Genomic DNA, 17,009 nt, shown 5'->3' with positions numbered 1-17,009 from the left:
TAAACACACTCCTGAAAGCCTTTCTGATGTTTTAGATTGAATGTGAAATTTAAGAATAATTGCTTGCAACCTGCCACTAGCTAGAACATTTGAGATATTATAATTTCACACATGACTAGCTATTATTATTATAACACCGTAATATTAAAAAAGACACAAATTACAGACAATTAAGCTAATTTTGTACTTTTGTACTTTTAGAATGGAATATGAATAAACAAATTACAGCAAAGCCAGGCTTTGGTTAGTATGTTTGTCTGATGAAGCACTGTTGATGCTGAAGCCAAAGGCTGTACCCCAGAAAAATCTCAGATCATATTTTATTTATTGACAAAAAATAGCTCTCTCTATACCTTTGTTTAAACTGTAAAAGATCTGCCTGAGGCCTATAAAACATTAAAAATGTTTTGCATACTTAACTTACTTCATACATTGTTTCATTTTGTGTTGGTAATTACAGAAATGACCCCAGTGAAGTAGGACAGTAAGGCTAGCTGAGTACAGGTGAGGCTCTGGGGTTGACAGAGAGGTAAACGCAAAACTTTCACGGTCTGACTTTGAATATTTCCTCTAAAATTGCATGTGAAAAAAAGTTATAAAGTCATCTCTCTTCCTAAGCATGCTCTATTTTCAGTCGGGGGTCAAACTGTGCTTAGCCTTGCATATAATCAGGCCACATGGAGCAGGCTGCCACCTTCTGCAATCCAGAGTAAAGAAGGGGAAAGGAGGCCAAAACTAAATATGAAAGATTTTTTTTTAATGAGTAGATTAGCTTAAAATATAAAAGAAGCAACTGTGCTGAGATTGAATTTAATACTCATAAAAATTCTTAGTGGACAAGCACACCTCACCATTCAGACATCAGAAATCAAAGAGTTGGGACTCTGCACTGTTCAAATATTCCTTGTACATATTTACCTTCTAAACTATATATGGCTCTGACACACACTGAAATACAAACTGCCATGTGTAGCACAAACAGTTATCAACTTACACACTTCAGTGCATAATATCTAGCCACAGTGCAGCCAGCACGGCAAGCCGAGCGACCCCGAAAAAAAGAGCAGAAACATAATTCGAATAAATAAATTTAAAAAGCTTTAAGCTAAGGTGGAAAAATGAGAGATGGGAAGCAGGGGAGCTAAAATGAGAGGGTTCTTTGGAGAGGGAAAAAAATTAATTGCATGCCACTGAGAATATATTCTACTTTCTCGCTGAAACACAGAAATTGCTTACACACATAACAATCTCCAAAAGGTCTGGTTGAAAGCAAAAACAGTTGCAGCTCATAGTTGTAACACTAGTGTTCGTATCATGATGGACAGAAGCATACAGGTCATCGTATTTCACGCTGAGGAAATGGTCAAATTGGCTTAATGGATTGCTAAGTGAAGTTCCTTCATGATCTGTTTAGTGGTTCATGTAATCAGTCCAGCCACATCTCTCAGCTTATCTTGCAGATTATCAGCATAACTAAAGGAGTGGGTGGTGGGGGAGTGGGGATCTTTAATTAAAGCTGATTGTATTTAATGTTCTTGTCCAGACTATAATAGTTCCCTCCGTGGCCCCCACACCACCACCTGACCGAGTAGAAGCTAATTGGCTGTTAGGAGTTACTTATCTCTTTCACTCCTGGATTCTCTCTCCAATCTTTGTCTCTTTCTGTCTGTCAGTGACATCCAGGGGCAGCGCAATGTCAGTTTGTGCCCTCAAATAGCTGTGAACCTCTAATACACTATGAGCCTGATTTACAGTTTCCAAGCATAGAGCAGTTGAAGCAGTCGTTTGTATGCATAGCATGTCTTGGGTTACTTCATACCACAGTGAAAAAGATGTTCTATTAGTTACATTACTGTAACTAAAAAGCTCCACTTCTCTATTTTTACACAGAGTTGTAGTTGTTGCCTCTTCCTATGCTGTCAGATCTAGTCCCATCAGCACCTCTGAGGCAGGGCAGCAGCCGCTGGGAAGTTCGCAGGGCGACTGGGGGATGGTGAAACAGTGTGGCAACAGTGTGGCAGATGCACAATGAGCCACATCGTGTTATGACTCTGAGTGTGCGTGTCAGAACTCGACTGTGTGCGTATTAGGAACATGAAGGCTACAGTCACTGACTGAATTATGAAGACCGTGCTAAACATCATCAAAAGAGAGGTTATTATGTGTACTTGGCAAGTGACAAAAGAAGCATCCGCATGGTTCAGTGTAATTATGTTCACGTTGTGCCTGCACTTAGTGCTCATCAATTCACCAGTCAGCAATTTCCCTTGCAAATCCATGTTCATTTAAGTTCAGATATGTAGATATTCATCATCACAGCTGGATAATCAGATCAGAGGCCTAATGATGAAGGTCTTACTGACAATCTGACTGTTACTCAGCAGGCAGCCACAGCTGAGCATCAGGGATGCGGTACACAATGTCTTCTAAATATGTGGAAATCATATGTGGAATTGTAAAGTAAAGGTTTTTACTCCAGTGATCCCACAATCACGTCTCTACAAAGAAAAAATAAAAATGATGCAAAACTGGAGACTTGGACAAATACATCTCTGATATGTTCTTTTAAAATGTTCTTAAGCAAAGGATTTCATCATGTTTCCTTCTGCACCAAGCTCCATAGGAAACTTCATAATAAGACTTTTTGTTTCTCTTAGTCTAACCTTTGAGTTGTGAACTGGAGAGCTTGTCAGCAAGAATGGTCATGTACTGTTTTGTCTCTTTATACCAACTGTACATCCACTGTCATGAGGGTCCTTGGAGGTCTACAGCAGTACAGTTTCCTATTCAGCTTCTGAGGGCTGAGGACAAAGTTTAATGAAACCCTAAAATTTAGATACTAATATTAGTTAACCTTGCAGATTTGGAATAAATGTTGCCAGCCCAGTTTTGTGATATCTGAGATTGAATTAAAGGCTTGGGTCAATTAGGGTGAATCAATCATCGTATGTCCAACCTTAAAGGGCACCTGCTTGGAGCAAGTTGATCTCAGGTGAAATTGTATGTCATCTTGGACAACAACAGTATGGAGAAAAAGAAGGTGGAGATCCACTCACCGAACTTCAAGACCCTGCTGTGCCAGCAGCTATCCACATAATTACACTGGGCCACAAATAGAAAGGTTTTCTCTCCTCCCAGACCCTCTCCTTTTTTTCCCCTGTGCTGCTCAGCAGTGAGAATATATGCAGAGCACTGAGGAGAGATGGGGTATTTAGATGTGAGAAAAGGCAATTTGTCAGAAACCTAAGAGAGCACTGGAGTACTGACAAGAGGATTACAGTAGAAGGACTTGGGGGTTGAAGGGCTAATTCTGCAATCGTGAAAGAGGGACGGCTCAGTGTGCCTGCATGTATACATTAGAATCCATTATTTTTCTCAGGTGTGCATGTAGAAAATAATTGAAAAATCGCTGCTTGAATTCCACAACTCAAATGCGCCTCACAAACACACATATCCGAGTAGATACAATGTGACGGTGGCTGTTGTGTAACCAAGCCCAGTGAGTCATGAGAGGGAGGAATGCGCTGTTGTGATGGGAGGAGGAGGAGGGAGCCTGCCTGGGGAAGGACTGGCAGAGACAGTCAGATCCGTTAGCAAAGTCATCTGGGAGAGAGAACGAGGCTGGACATTTGGTTTCAGGCCTTGCCTCAACTGCCAGTGGTTGTCTGGGCCACAAGTGAGGCATAAATAAATCTAAGCCTTGATGCAGACATAACTTTGGACAGAAAGAGCATATGTGCACCTAACCACATATGCATGCAAACGCATATGTAGAGGAACACGCACATGAGTGGAAAATTTGCAGAGTGATGGGAGGTTAACGGAAGTAGAAGGCTAAAAGAAAAATAAATCCACTGTCCTTACTAACATACACACGCACAAACATAAGAAATGGGGATGTACTTGCTTTAAAAAGTAGTTCTAGTAAAATCCCGTACAATATGCGTCAAGTGCAAAATTATACCTTGTTTGATTTTATGTGTGTGTGTGTGTATTTGTGTGTGTGTTGACTTCCCGCTTGCCCTCGGAGCTATTTGTTTTCAGATGTGCGTAGGCAGTTTTGTTTATATGTCTTACTGTGTATGTTTGATTCTCGTCTAGTACATGCAAGCCGAGCGCACACACTCCCTCGCTTGCTGTCGTACATGCCAGGATTCAGGCTGTGCGTCCATTGCAGTGTTATCATCCAAAGAGGCAAACAGCCAGCCCCTGATTTAATAAGCTGCCTAGGGAGTCACATAGAGGTGGGGATGCACTATCAGCTGATAACTGTCCTCCCTGCGAGCCCAGCTTTTTTTTTTCTCCTCTGATAGTCCTGCCAAGAGAAGACTCAGCTTTTCCTTGTTTTTCTGTGTGATTGTGAATGTTGCGAGTAGGAGCGATCCCCTGCCGGCTGCTGCCCACGTGTCTGTAGGCTGCGTCCGTCCTGTGCTGACTCTTTCAGTGTCAGACAGACAGCAGAGGAGATCCCACACATGGCAAAGGCAGGCCTGAGCCCAGTGCTGAGGAGCATATGCTCAAGGCTTTAGTGTTTCAGCCCCCCACCCACCAAATACACACATAACTGCCAATCCTGCCAAGCCGCAAAAAGCCATGGGCCAGACTACTGACAGATTCCCCATCTATCACTGTGTTCTGCGCTTTACACAAGCCATACAGCTATATCAACATCGTACCGCAACCTTGACAGCAATTTTGAGAGAAAAAAGGTCCTACAAAGATGCCACAACAAGCAAGAAAAAAACCAACACAAAATTTTGCAGAGCACCAACTGCGCTTTATTTTGACAACTTCTGTTATTTTGTTGGGTGTGATGGCTTTGTAGCCGCGTTTGAGCAGTCTTCTGGTGATCTGTGAGTGGAATAGCTCTGTATTTTATCCAGTCTAGTCTTTCTAGCAATGATGTTCGAAGCTGATGCTAAAAGAATCATGTACTGGATGTGTAGGATATTGGACAATGTATATAGTTATGTAATTACATAGTTAGACATGGACCAAAGATCTTAATAATTTCCATTGCTTGTAATGTTTTATTGTCAAAGGTTAGTGAGGGTGGTGTATGCCTATGCAGCTATCCTGGGAAAATCCTAGAAACCCTTTTAATGGTTGTCAAACCACATCTTCACTGATACATACTGAGGTGTGAAAACACGCCATTAATGGTACACGGGATGTCTTCAAATGTCGTCTTCATTGGGGAAAGAGTTAAATGATTCTTTTTTATTGTCAAGCTTTTGTATTTCTGTGGTGCTGATGTTTTTCTACAGTTGGTGATTGTTTTTTTTTTTCTGTGTGCGACTACCTCAGTATAAATGTGTATGGCACAACAGCTCACATGATAGGCATACTTTCAGGTGGCCGACGTGACCCGCAGCTGACATCGAATGATTGATCCTGTTGCTGGGATAAGTGCCTGCACACTGCTGAGCACACCGGTCTACTGAAATGCAGCCAGGCGGAAAATTAGAAATCTCTTCATCCCTGATCCATTTGAAATCTGATAACTCCTATCTTCCCCTCTTGCAGGCACCTTTTCTTAGCCAATAAATCAGTAATTAAAGAATGTGTTTATGTGTATGTGTGTGCATGTACATAAGGGGCAGGTGAGTGTCCTTGGGGGGGATGAGTATGGATAGTTGAGGTGATTGGGGTATTTAACACTGCCCATCCACCCTCAAACACACAGGTACGTCTTTAAACACATTGTGTTGTCCCAAGTACAAGCGCCTGCCTAGTCACAAATGGAAGTGTACACATACAAACAAGTTTCACAGTGAGTGCTTGGTGACAGCTGGAGGTGTAATGGTGCCTCTGGTATCAAATAAATCAAAGTCAGGCCTCCCCTGAGCACTGCGTTTGTCCCCTTCGTAGCCAGCAGTGTAGTTGCTCTCCTACAGTTGCACTGAGACAGAAATATCTCTCATGTGAACATTTCATAATGCTTCTTAACTTCTAACATCAGTCTTGTTGTGTTGTCCAGGTACATCGGCCCAGGGCAGCCCGCTTCTGGCTTCCCTCCCCGTCCCAGGACGACCTCTGCAGCCTCAGCTCGACCTCAAACACCTCCTGCCCTTCAGACTCAATGGATCCTCCCCACTTAGCCTGTTCCCTAACTTTAATACGGTGAGTCTAGTGGGTACTAGTCATAATAAACCTTACTTTTAGAAAAAAATGGACTGAAAAATAAGATGTTGAAGTCATTTGAGAACAATGTTCAATGTCAGCAATACTCTGTAAAAAAAACAGTTTAACATTTTGTCTCATCTTTCAAAGCATACTTTGAAAGTTACACAGAATTTGAGGCAAGGCCAATTTTTTTTTAAATCTAATCAGCTACAAAAAAAAAAATCACACGCTGAAGAGAATTGATTAGAAGACAACACACAGGAGACATATTAGCCTGATTTCGTTCTCTGTGGCAGCATGAGGCATATTTTTATGGTATAAGGGTCGGGGTACTTGTACACATACTTCATCATTTTTGTGTCAATATGCCCCTCATGCCAACTCGGTTTATATCAGGGAGTGTTACAAAGAAATACAGGCCTATAAAGCTGTGTCATTATTGCTAGCTATTCTGTTTGTCACTATATCAATACTTTTCCTGCTACACCACAGCCTCCAGTGCTGTGCCCAGGCTTTATCCTAGCTTTAGGTTACAGTTTTTAATGAAGCAAGGTTTGACCTCTGAATATTGCTTTGGTGAATTGTGTCACTATATTTGATTTATTTTGGTTTAAAATGTAAAATTGAGTAGACATGCAGGCATTGTTTAAAATAATGCAAGTGTGTATTTGTAAATACATTTGATTGACATTTTATTTACATTTGAGACACAGAAACACAGTTTTTTCCCCATTTCTTTATTGAAAAGGTCAAATATAACATAGTTTGAAAGGCTTAAAATAGTATTTTTCCACCAAAAAGATGATTCACAAAGAAAAGCATTGCAAGCTTAAACAATCTGTAGAAACTGGACAAGTGGGAGATAAAAACAAGATGTGGAAGACCTGAAAAATTATCTTCTGCAAATGAAAATGATGGCCTTAAGAAATAGGTGGGAAAAAAATCCAGCAAAGACCTGACACAGGACCCGAGTGATGCATCTGCTCCATATGAAGACAGAAACTACTGTCAGATTTTGACCCACCATGCATTACCATCTGGTAAGCGTCTCACTGGCAACAGCTTTATTTGTCCGCATGACAATGATCTTAAACACACTGCCAATAAAGTAAAAGCATAGCTTGTTAGAAGACAATAGAGCACTATCACTCATAGACAGCCCGCAAATATTGACTTTTAAGCCCAATAAGAATGTACAAACTGTGTCTTTGCTTTGTTTTGGGGTTTTTGTTGTGTGAAAAATGACCACACACACACACACAGTCCATCTCAGGAATTTAGAGACATGCTAAATGTTTTTCTTTTTCACTTCTCATCCAAATGTAGATTTTCTTCTGTCACTTTTCATCCTGTTCCCAAGATTGTTTAGACATCTGGCAAAGCTGTCTTCAGTGTCTTTTAAAGATCTTTTCACCACATTTTTGCTACTTGGGGCTTTCCTGCAGATAGAGTTAGTCGAGGTCAGCTGTGTTCTCACTACTGGAAATACTTCATAAGCTTTAGGACAGGGTTAGAGCATGTAGAGTGTGACAGCCACTTGCTTGCATCTTCACAAAAATACAAGTAGATATACTATAGAGTGCACTGGGAATGTGGCAGGTTAAAAACTATTTAATATCCCATCCGATCACACTGTATTGGACATTTGCCTTCTCACTTTCTCCTCCACACATTAGGTAATGTCTAGGGAAGTTCAGGATTGCAGTTTATGTGTAAAAATAGCCTCTGTTTCAAACATCACCCACAAACCATTCAGTTTTCAAGCACATTGACTCTGATAGCTCAGTCTCTGGAATTAAAAGCTTATATCTTTGATCCTTTACTTTCCAGCACTGTGGTCATTGTCATTTCAAGTGTGTATGTGTGCAAGCATTTTTTGATTTCTTTGATCCTACTTTTCCACTCTGCGTGTGTGTAGAAGAGTGTGCCACAGTGTCCAAGTGTTTTCAGTCCTTTCATTGCAATATGAAACTATTTCCAGTTCTGTGGTCTGTAAATGGAGTATAAGCTAGAGATTTAGCTCCTGCATACACTTTTACACCTTTTGAAACTGTACATATAAAAAGTAGGATGAGAAAGAGGGAGATTCAGTCATCTGTCTGTCTGGCTGGTTCTTTACAATGGAGGACATGTGTGAGGGGGTGGATGAGACATAAATGTTTGCTCTATGATGTGTATTTGTGTATGTAGGGGGCTGCCAGCCTGTGTGAAAAGTGCAGCTTTTTTTTTTTTTCATTTGTTCAACCGCCTACTGCTTTGGGTCATGAAGTCGGCTATACTGCCCTGTGGAGGATTGAGCAAAAGCAGCGTGGTAAACATTCACTCCTCTAAAACCTCATGTATTTATATTAGTGGTGGAGGCAGTGGGGTAGGTGTCTGTCAGTGTTTTGTCTGTGTTTCTCTTGTGTTTCAATGGGAAAATTGCTGTTTTTATTCTCCAACCAATGTCTGTGCCTCACCATTCTAATTTGGGGTTTTAGTTTTGCACATTATGCTTCCCTATTAGAGAAATAAAAGCATCCATATAAGTAAAAGCTATTGGAGACGGAAAAGGCAGTAGATTACCAATGAATGCGGCAAGGTAGTACAAAGGAAATCGTTTTTACCGAGTCGCAATGCTGTTCAGTCTGCCATTGTTAAATAGAATACAACTCGCAGTAGGACTTGGAATCTACCACAACCACAATGCAGAAATTATGATAACCACGGAAATAACATCAAATCAGTGTCGCTTCAGTCACGGGAGGAGATGATTAGCCCCCATAATACACAGTCTGACAGTGCAGCTGTGGCATTAATCACAAAGTCCATTCAACAAGAAGCCCCAGGTTCTCTTAGCCTTGATAAGGCACACGTTGTCCCAGACGTGTGCAGGAGGGAAGATGAATGCACCTGTCTCCAAAACCAAATATCCTCCGGTTCCCCTGGTGTCCCTTCTTACATCCTCCCACTGCTCCACCCTCACTCCTCATCCCTTTGTGTGTCTCGTTCTCTCTCTCTGTCTCTATCTATCTACCCTGAAAGCCCATCACGGACTCAGCCACCCGGTGCAGGATAAGTTCTGTCTGCACTAGGATGGCAGGGGAGAACCGAGGGCTTGGACAAAAGACGCATTTATAGCAGTCGGTTCAGGATGGCTGCAGACAGACAATGGACACATTCTTCAGTTCCTAAAACAAACGGCTGTGCGCAGCCTGCTTTTTTAAGGCAGCAGGAAGAGGGCAGCAGGAAGACCTAGGTTTACCTTGGTCAGGCTACAGTTGGTAAAAGGAAACAGCCATTTGCTTCCAAAGATATCTCTGTGTCATGTAGAGGAAACCAAAATAAAGCAACAATGGTAAAGAGCCCTGAGGGAGAGATGTACCTGCAGCATGAAGGTTTCATTGTCAGATATGTTTATATTCCTTTTCACACCTGGCCATGAGGAAGCCGTAGTAAATAGACTCTATCCTTGCAGAAGAGGCAGCTACCTTGGACATGGCACAGTTTTTTGTTTTTTTGCAGTGTGGAAGAGTCTGATGTTTTTTAACCTTGTGTGCCAGAAACAAAGCAAAGCAGTATGCCATGAGCACGCCAACACTCTTTGATCTCTGGGCAGGTGAGGCTGTCAGCACAGCCACCAGTGTAGTTTCAGTAAGCGTAGCGGTATCATTCAGTGTGTGAAGAGTGATCTCCCCGTCCCTCCGGAGACCCTTCTCTCAAACGAGCTGAGGAATAGAGTGGGTCAGACCTTGTACAAGCCTGGGGCAAGATCCAAGGTGATTGTTATATGTGATACCACGCTGAAAGGTGCCCCAGTGAAATCAGCTGTCACTGTGGAATGCAGATCTTATAATGAAGCCTCAGGTTTCACCCTGCTGTTTATAGTATGGTGTTCTGGGACTCTCTGCTGTCTCTTCATAGGCAGTTAAAACAGTTTTAGTCTGTCTAAAACCTTCTGCAGTAAACACTTCATTGTGGGCTGCAATGACTCATAAAGTTTAAGCAGTGAAGTTTTGGAGATTACAATGAAAATACATTCATAAAGAAGAAACTCTTTTCCCTGTAGATTCTTATGGTGTAGGTGTTGATTTATCTAACAGTTTAAGCACCACACTTCCCCCATTAATATCACCGCTGCAATACAACGCACAAAAGTGTAACTCACTAAAGGATAAGGATCATCTTGGTTCTGCATCATCTTTTCATTCAAATTGAAAAGGTGATTGTTTGCGTGAGGTGGTGTTTCATACCTGAAACCCATCAAGATTGTCATCCAAACACAGAAGCAGTTACTTAATTTAGTCAAAGTCGATGTGACAGCAGCAAAACATCTCTTGTCTTTTGTGCTTAAGTAAAGAAAAAAAAATTACATCCAGCGAGTTTGAAAAATAATAGATCTGAGCTTTCTAGGAGGGGAAAAATGTGTTTTCATCTTTACTTTAGAATTCTCAAAAACTCAGGTGTACAAAAATTGGGAGATTAAAAAAAACAATACCAATAGCAAATTGCAATCAGTGAATACAATCAGTTAATTTACAACAAGTAGAAATGCAGCATGTGGTACTAGAAAGTGGTGTTTACCCTGGAAGTTGCATTTCTTAGGTAGAAAAATAACGAAATCTTGGAGGAGTAACATATTATCTATCGAGAAATAACTTGAGTTCATTCAAGGCCATCTAAACTCTTTTAGGGATTGTGCCATTTTTTGTTCTTTAGTATTACTATTTTATTAACTCCTTCGCTGAATATTGCACAGTATGTCACTACTGTTGTAGTAATTCCACCAAACCACAGTTGCACTTTCACAAAGTGAGATGGAAAACCCTTTGATCTTAGTTATCTTTGATTTATTTAATTTTTCTTCCTTTTTTATTGAACAGCAGCTAAGCATATTTTTTGGGAAGCATAAGAAAAAGCGTATTTACTTTTATACTTACAATAGTCGAATTTCTCTCCTTCAGTTTGGCAGTTCACCAGCAGCTTGACTACAGTAATTAGCTTGCATGCATAATAAGGTGGCGCCCTGTCACCTTATTTCTTCAAAATGAAGTTTGCCCTCGTCTAGTGCATCAGAAGGAGTTTAGCAGTACGACTCTTAATGAGCATCTTTAATCAAAATAAAGCCTCTGGTAATGTTCCGTGTATGTAAGCCAAAGAGCTACTGATGATCAGAAAATCTGTATCACGTGCTGACAGGAACCGAGTTATTCTCTTTACATTAAAGGGTAAGGCAGCCTCATGCTGACATTACAGAGTAACCTTTTAATTTGTTTCAGTTTCATTTCATAAGCTCAGCTGTCACTGAAATATACTCTCTGTTTCTTTTTACATTTAATATATTTTTATTAATAGTGGTATGCTTTGACTTTCATGTGAGGAGTATTCTCCATGCCCTCTGGTTGCACACAGCAAGAGCTCAGACTGTGGTGATCCCACAGCAGAAATGGGTTGCCTTTTGATTCTAACATTACCTTATCATCAGTAGCATTTAATGCTTTCCAGTTTTTTTATTATTATTTCCATCTTGTGTATCCAAAAATAGCTTTTCCTTGTTTTCCTTATTTTCTGCCATCCGTATATCCTGTTAGTCTGTTCTTATAATAAAGCTCATAAGAACCATGGCCAAAGCTCCAAATAATGAGGTCAGAGTATGTAAACACAATTCTTGAGTCAAACGCCCGGACTTCAGACTGTCTATTGATATTTTTTTCTATTCCTATTCCCATACAGAGCTGGGAATATTTTTTTCTATCCCTAGCTCTGTATGATCTATCGCAGGCATACAGCTGTGGCTGTGAGGACTTCCCATTTACCTGCTGTTTATTTGTTTACCAGGGGGAAGCCAATCAAAGCTGGCATAAAAGGCAGAGTGACTAGTGGATGAATTTAGGGGTTGGACCAAGGCCTAATAAGGATTACATTGATCTATGAATCATGTAGGGCTGCTCTAGAGGAGCCTGAGCGTAAAGATAGTTTGGAGTTGGAAAAGAGAATATCCACACTGATGCACAACTCGCCACCTTTAAAGGAAAGTGAATTTGTTGTATTGCACTATACACTAAAGATTTCTGCATCTATGAATTCATAAGAAACATGCAACTTGGGAGAATTCAAGTTTGATCAGAACATATTGTCAGGATCTCGGGTTCAAACTGAAAACCGCAACAGATCATGGGACGATTTTACTAGTACACTTAAGTCATAAATCAAAAAATCTAACTTGGTCATATCAAAAAAAAAAATGGAAACAAAAATGAAGACTTATCATTTGGATCATATATCTCAACAATTTCCCAAAAGGCTAACTGGTAAGATGCTCTTGTGTGTTGCACTCTGTGACCAGAACATGCGCCCTCGTGTATAATCTGCGGTAGCTGCTAAAACTGCTTAGACATCAAGTCATGTCATGCTGTTTTCTGATTTACCAGACTGAAAAAAATGCTGAAGATTGAATGTTGGCTTTATGGGAACTAACCTCACCTCACCTCTGAAACAAAGTAGCTTCTATCATTTGGGAAAATAAAATTATATAGAACTAATATAGCTTATACTTGTCATGTGTTTCTGTTTCTCAGATGGACCCTGTCCAGAAGGCTGTGATCAACCACACTTTTGGTGTTCCACAGCCACTCAAGAAGAAACAGATTATCTCCTGCAACATTTGCCACCTGCGCTTTAACTCGACGGTAAGACACGCTGCATTGGCTTTATGTTTCGGTGTTTATGAGGAAGAAAGAGATAATGTTGGACTACAAGGCAGGGAAACAGACAGTACGCCAGACTGTGTAATTTAAAACATAAAAGCACACTATACTAGAAAGTGAGTCTGGCCTCAGAGAAGATTGTTTTGGGCTTCTGCTATCTTCTTGAATTTATGTCACGATCAGCATTTTGGTTTTAGTTTGTTATGTTTAAGACCTTGAGGTTTTCTAAGTTCATTCTATCATGCCTAGGTTGTCATTATAGTTCTTTGTTTGTTAGTTTCCCTTTGTGTTTTCTACCCCTGTATTAAGTCTCCCCTGTCCTATGTGTTTCATGTCTGCATGTCATTTGTTGTTCATGTTGTCATGTCTGTCTCATTGTATTTGCTGTTTTAATTTGAAAAGGTCATGTGTTCCTGTGTTCATTGAAGAGTAGAAGTTTTACTCTTCTACTGCATGTCATTATGTTCATTTGTGTCAGCTGTTTTTCCCCATGTGTTTCCACTTCCCCTGATCACCTCCTGTGTGCTTTTAGTCTGTGTGTGTTCATTCATGCCTTGTCCGAGCGTCTGCTATCCTACCTTGTCTCCATGCCGTGCCAGGTCTCTATGTCTATGTTCCAGGGGTTTTGTTTTGTTATGTTATGTTTAGCTCAGCTCAGCTCACCCAGTTTAGGTTATAATTCAGTTTTGTCTTTGCTTTAGTTTTTCTTTGCTAAAATCAGCCTTCAATAAACGGCTCGTTTCCAGTTAATATTAAGTCTTGTTATTTTGCGTGTACGCACTTGGGTCCAACCTCTCCACTCCCTATAGTCTGCCTCTGCCAGACTGTGACAATTTAGTTCTTATTATCTTTCTGCAATTACCTCAGATCACTGCATTTTTGCATGCTGTGTGCGTTTGTGTGTCATCTGTGTGTGTATAAGGAAATGCGAAAAAGGTCTGAGTGTTTCCCTTTCTCCAAATGATTGTATATTTAAATGAAAAATTGGTCATTTGATTTTTATTTCTATGTAAAAGTTTGTTCGGTTTTGCTTTCTTGTGAGTTGTTTTGGTATGAGGGATTAGACAGCAGGGAAAGCTGCCGTTTATCAGCAAAGAGCAGAAACAATCAGCCGCCACAGCAGGAAGCAGCATTCTCGGTTCCCTACTCCATTTTTGCCACCCTCGCTAAAGCACATGGATATACACATACATGCACACACAAACGTGCAGACTAGATTGCATGCACACAAACACAGAAAAACATCCCATGACATTTTATGCATATTTACATAAGCAAGAAAATGTCCAGAAAGCCAGAAGACTTCTTCGGTCTCGGCACAGCTAAGCGCACACACTCGCTGTCACACACTTTTATTTGGACTCCATCTTCAAAGAAGGTCTGAGGCACAGGAGACAGGGAGCTGAGGGGGGAGCAGAGATGCAGTCGTGCTCTTCACACACTAGAGCAAATCCCATTCCCTGCCTCCGCACACCGACTTAAAGAGGAGTGTCAGGTCTGACTGTAGCTTTATCAGTCTCTCAGAGAGCATGAATACTTTTCTAACACTTCCATGCACCCTCCTTAGAGTTTTCTCAGATATTATACCAACTTATCCTTATGCATAATGCTCAAAGGGGAAATAAGTAAGCTCACTTTGCTGCTCAGTAGAGCACAAATAGACCTTAAAGAGCAACTTAACACCAGCTGACAATCTTGTTTTTAGCAATTCCTCAGTGGTTCGACCTTTCACCCACCTGAAGTGATGCAGAGGTGTACTCTGGGGTGTATCTTTGATGGATGTTTCCAGGTTTCTAGTATTTGTGCTAAGCTTATAGGCTAACCAGCTACTTGTCCTAGCCATACAGACAGATATAAATTATGGGAAAAAATCTGATGATGAGGCGATGTTGTGCAACCAGATGGGGGGAATGTCACTGGCATGGTTATCCCTGTTGGGCCAGTGTAACAGCCCTTGGTAACATTTTATGTGGCCCAAAACTATAAGCACGATTGTATGTTTCATTCCACAACAGTAGTAGTAGTGCAGAACAAGAAAGCATTTCTCTTCAATTTAAACTCTTCTGTTATGTATTTTATAACCCTGAAATGTAGAGCTGGTGTCAAAGAATGTAAAAACCACCACAGAAATTTTTGATGATCTATAAACCACCTGAAAAAGGACCGTACCAACATGAACCAAAATAATTTCAAGAGATTAATAACCAGTGGGGGACTGGCTGTTGGGAGCGCTGACAGTCAGTCTGTTGGCCTGAGAGTTGGTTTGGCCTTGAACTTGAGCAGCAATTTTACAAAAACAATCATTTGGTACAAGACGCACATTAGATGCAGTTCTGTCACTCTCACCTATACACTGTATGATCTTGCCACAGGATCCATGGCACGCAGGTGTGCACCTTTGTTTCGACAGGCAAGCCTGTCTATGTTAGACAAGTCACCTAGTGTATTGTTAAAGGAAAGGCTGGATAGACATGGCGAGACTACAAAAACAGATAAATACATGTACAGGGACCAGGTTATTCAGAAATTCTAGCATAAACAAAACTTTCAGAATTCAGCCAAAGATAGGCTACTTAGTCACAATTTTTAAAATTTGTAATAATTATAATTTTCATATACAAATATAGTGGAGAAATGTCAGACTTCTGAAATATGTGTTAGTAGAACATATAATAGACTAAAATATCTATATATGTTCTTTTTCTGTACAGTTTGTACAGAACAGTACAGAATACAAACACAGAATACAAACACTCGCACCATATTTCTTTTTAAAGACATGCCTCAAAGGGTAAATCATCACTTTTTCTGGTGACCCCATTTTGCATAAAAATATTTCTATTTTCATGGCTCTGGTCACCTTGAGGATAAGAAGAGGTTCCATCCGTAAGGCATGAGGGGTCACTAAGCGTTATGTGAGCTTATAAGTTGTTGTCACCAGATATAAATCCAATTGACACACAGAAAACCAGCAACTTCTTATGACATGTTTTTGTCACCAGTCTCTATTGAAATGAGAGTAGAATAAGTCTCAGTTGGCAAGAAGTCAAAAAAGTTCATTTCCCAAAACTGATTTAGCTATTATAGTTTTTTTTCAGTGTATTTGGACCATTAATTGCTTCTACTGAATTTTTAACATTATTTGTTTTAAGTACTATACTAAGTATATTGGTGAACTAATATACTTGATCACACAGCGAAAAGTTTTTTTAAAAAACAAAGGGGTGGTAGATGTTGTTCATTTACTAAAAATGTGTCGTTTTAGCCCATTGCTAGGTGGTTGCTAGGCAACGTGATAATGTCACAATATATAATGTATAGTTCAACTTTTATGGACATAGAAAAGGTCTTATTATTGTGAAATAAAAATGATAGAATGGATTTCTAAGGTATTATAGGTGCATAAATGCACAAACAGGTCACTTTAGCCTGTTGCTAGGAGGCTGCCAAGCCAAGTCATAACATCCGTTATAGCTAAGAACCTCCAGGGGTGTAAGATGTTTGTGTGGTTACTTTCGATGCTTAATTCCTAATGGTTTAGGTGGAGTTCATGGACAAAGAAACAAACAATTCTGGTCTAGATTGAGGAGGAGAAGGTCATAGAGAATAAAGAGTTTACAGTAAAGTTTGGTTTATATTACTTGTGTAATGTTATTGGAAGGTGAGGGTACTGAAAGTGTGGAGAATAATTGCTAAAGATGTTTTATATCCTTCTTTGTGTTTGCCATATAACATGTTGTCATTTTACAATAAGATTGGGCTGCCTGCAATGTTCCCTCTAATTTTTCATGTGTCTGAGCGAACACACAAACTCCCTGAGCGGTCCCTTGGACCACTGTGAGCAACAGCAGACGTGTGCACTGTGGTCATGCCAGCATCGAATCCATCCAAGTTACATGGTTTATTAAAATAATCAAATTACAGCATTTACATTTATGTTAGAATACTTTTAATTAACTGCTTTAGCCCACTTACAATGAAAATGTAAAAAATCGTGTTCATGACCTGTGTAGTATGTTAACACTATTGGAAGTAAAAATAACTTGAACTCCAATTTTGAAAACACAACTTTTTTTTCTTTTCTTTTTTTGCTCTGACTTGTATTATGACTATGAGTCTGTGGTCTGGGAGAGAGTCCTGTAACTCTCTGTCTGCAAAATACAGTATATAATGACCAATATTGGGCAATTAATTATA

At 40.2% G+C, this 17,009-nt stretch overlaps 1 protein-coding gene across 5 annotated transcripts in view; it reads left to right on the top strand.

The window, feature by feature from the left end:
* The window catches only part of znf385c (zinc finger protein 385C), a 145,607-nt gene that overhangs the window by 106,232 nt on the left and 22,366 nt on the right, over positions 1-17,009 (top strand). For all 5 annotated transcript variants that reach the window (XM_042218596.1, XM_005920358.2, XM_042218597.1 and 2 more), the window contains 2 exons: positions 5,981-6,123; positions 12,684-12,794. In XM_042218596.1, coding sequence (XP_042074530.1) covers positions 5,981-6,123; positions 12,684-12,794 — 254 coding nt within the window. The remainder of the gene's footprint in view (positions 1-5,980; positions 6,124-12,683; positions 12,795-17,009) is intronic.

The sequence above is a fragment of the Haplochromis burtoni genome, unplaced genomic scaffold (genome assembly GCF_018398535.1).
Source record: "Haplochromis burtoni strain Fernald_Lab_line unplaced genomic scaffold, NCSU_Asbu1 Contig_21, whole genome shotgun sequence".
Taxonomy (NCBI): Eukaryota; Metazoa; Chordata; class Actinopteri; order Cichliformes; family Cichlidae; genus Haplochromis; species Haplochromis burtoni.
This window is presented reverse-complemented; position numbering and strand designations above follow the sequence as displayed.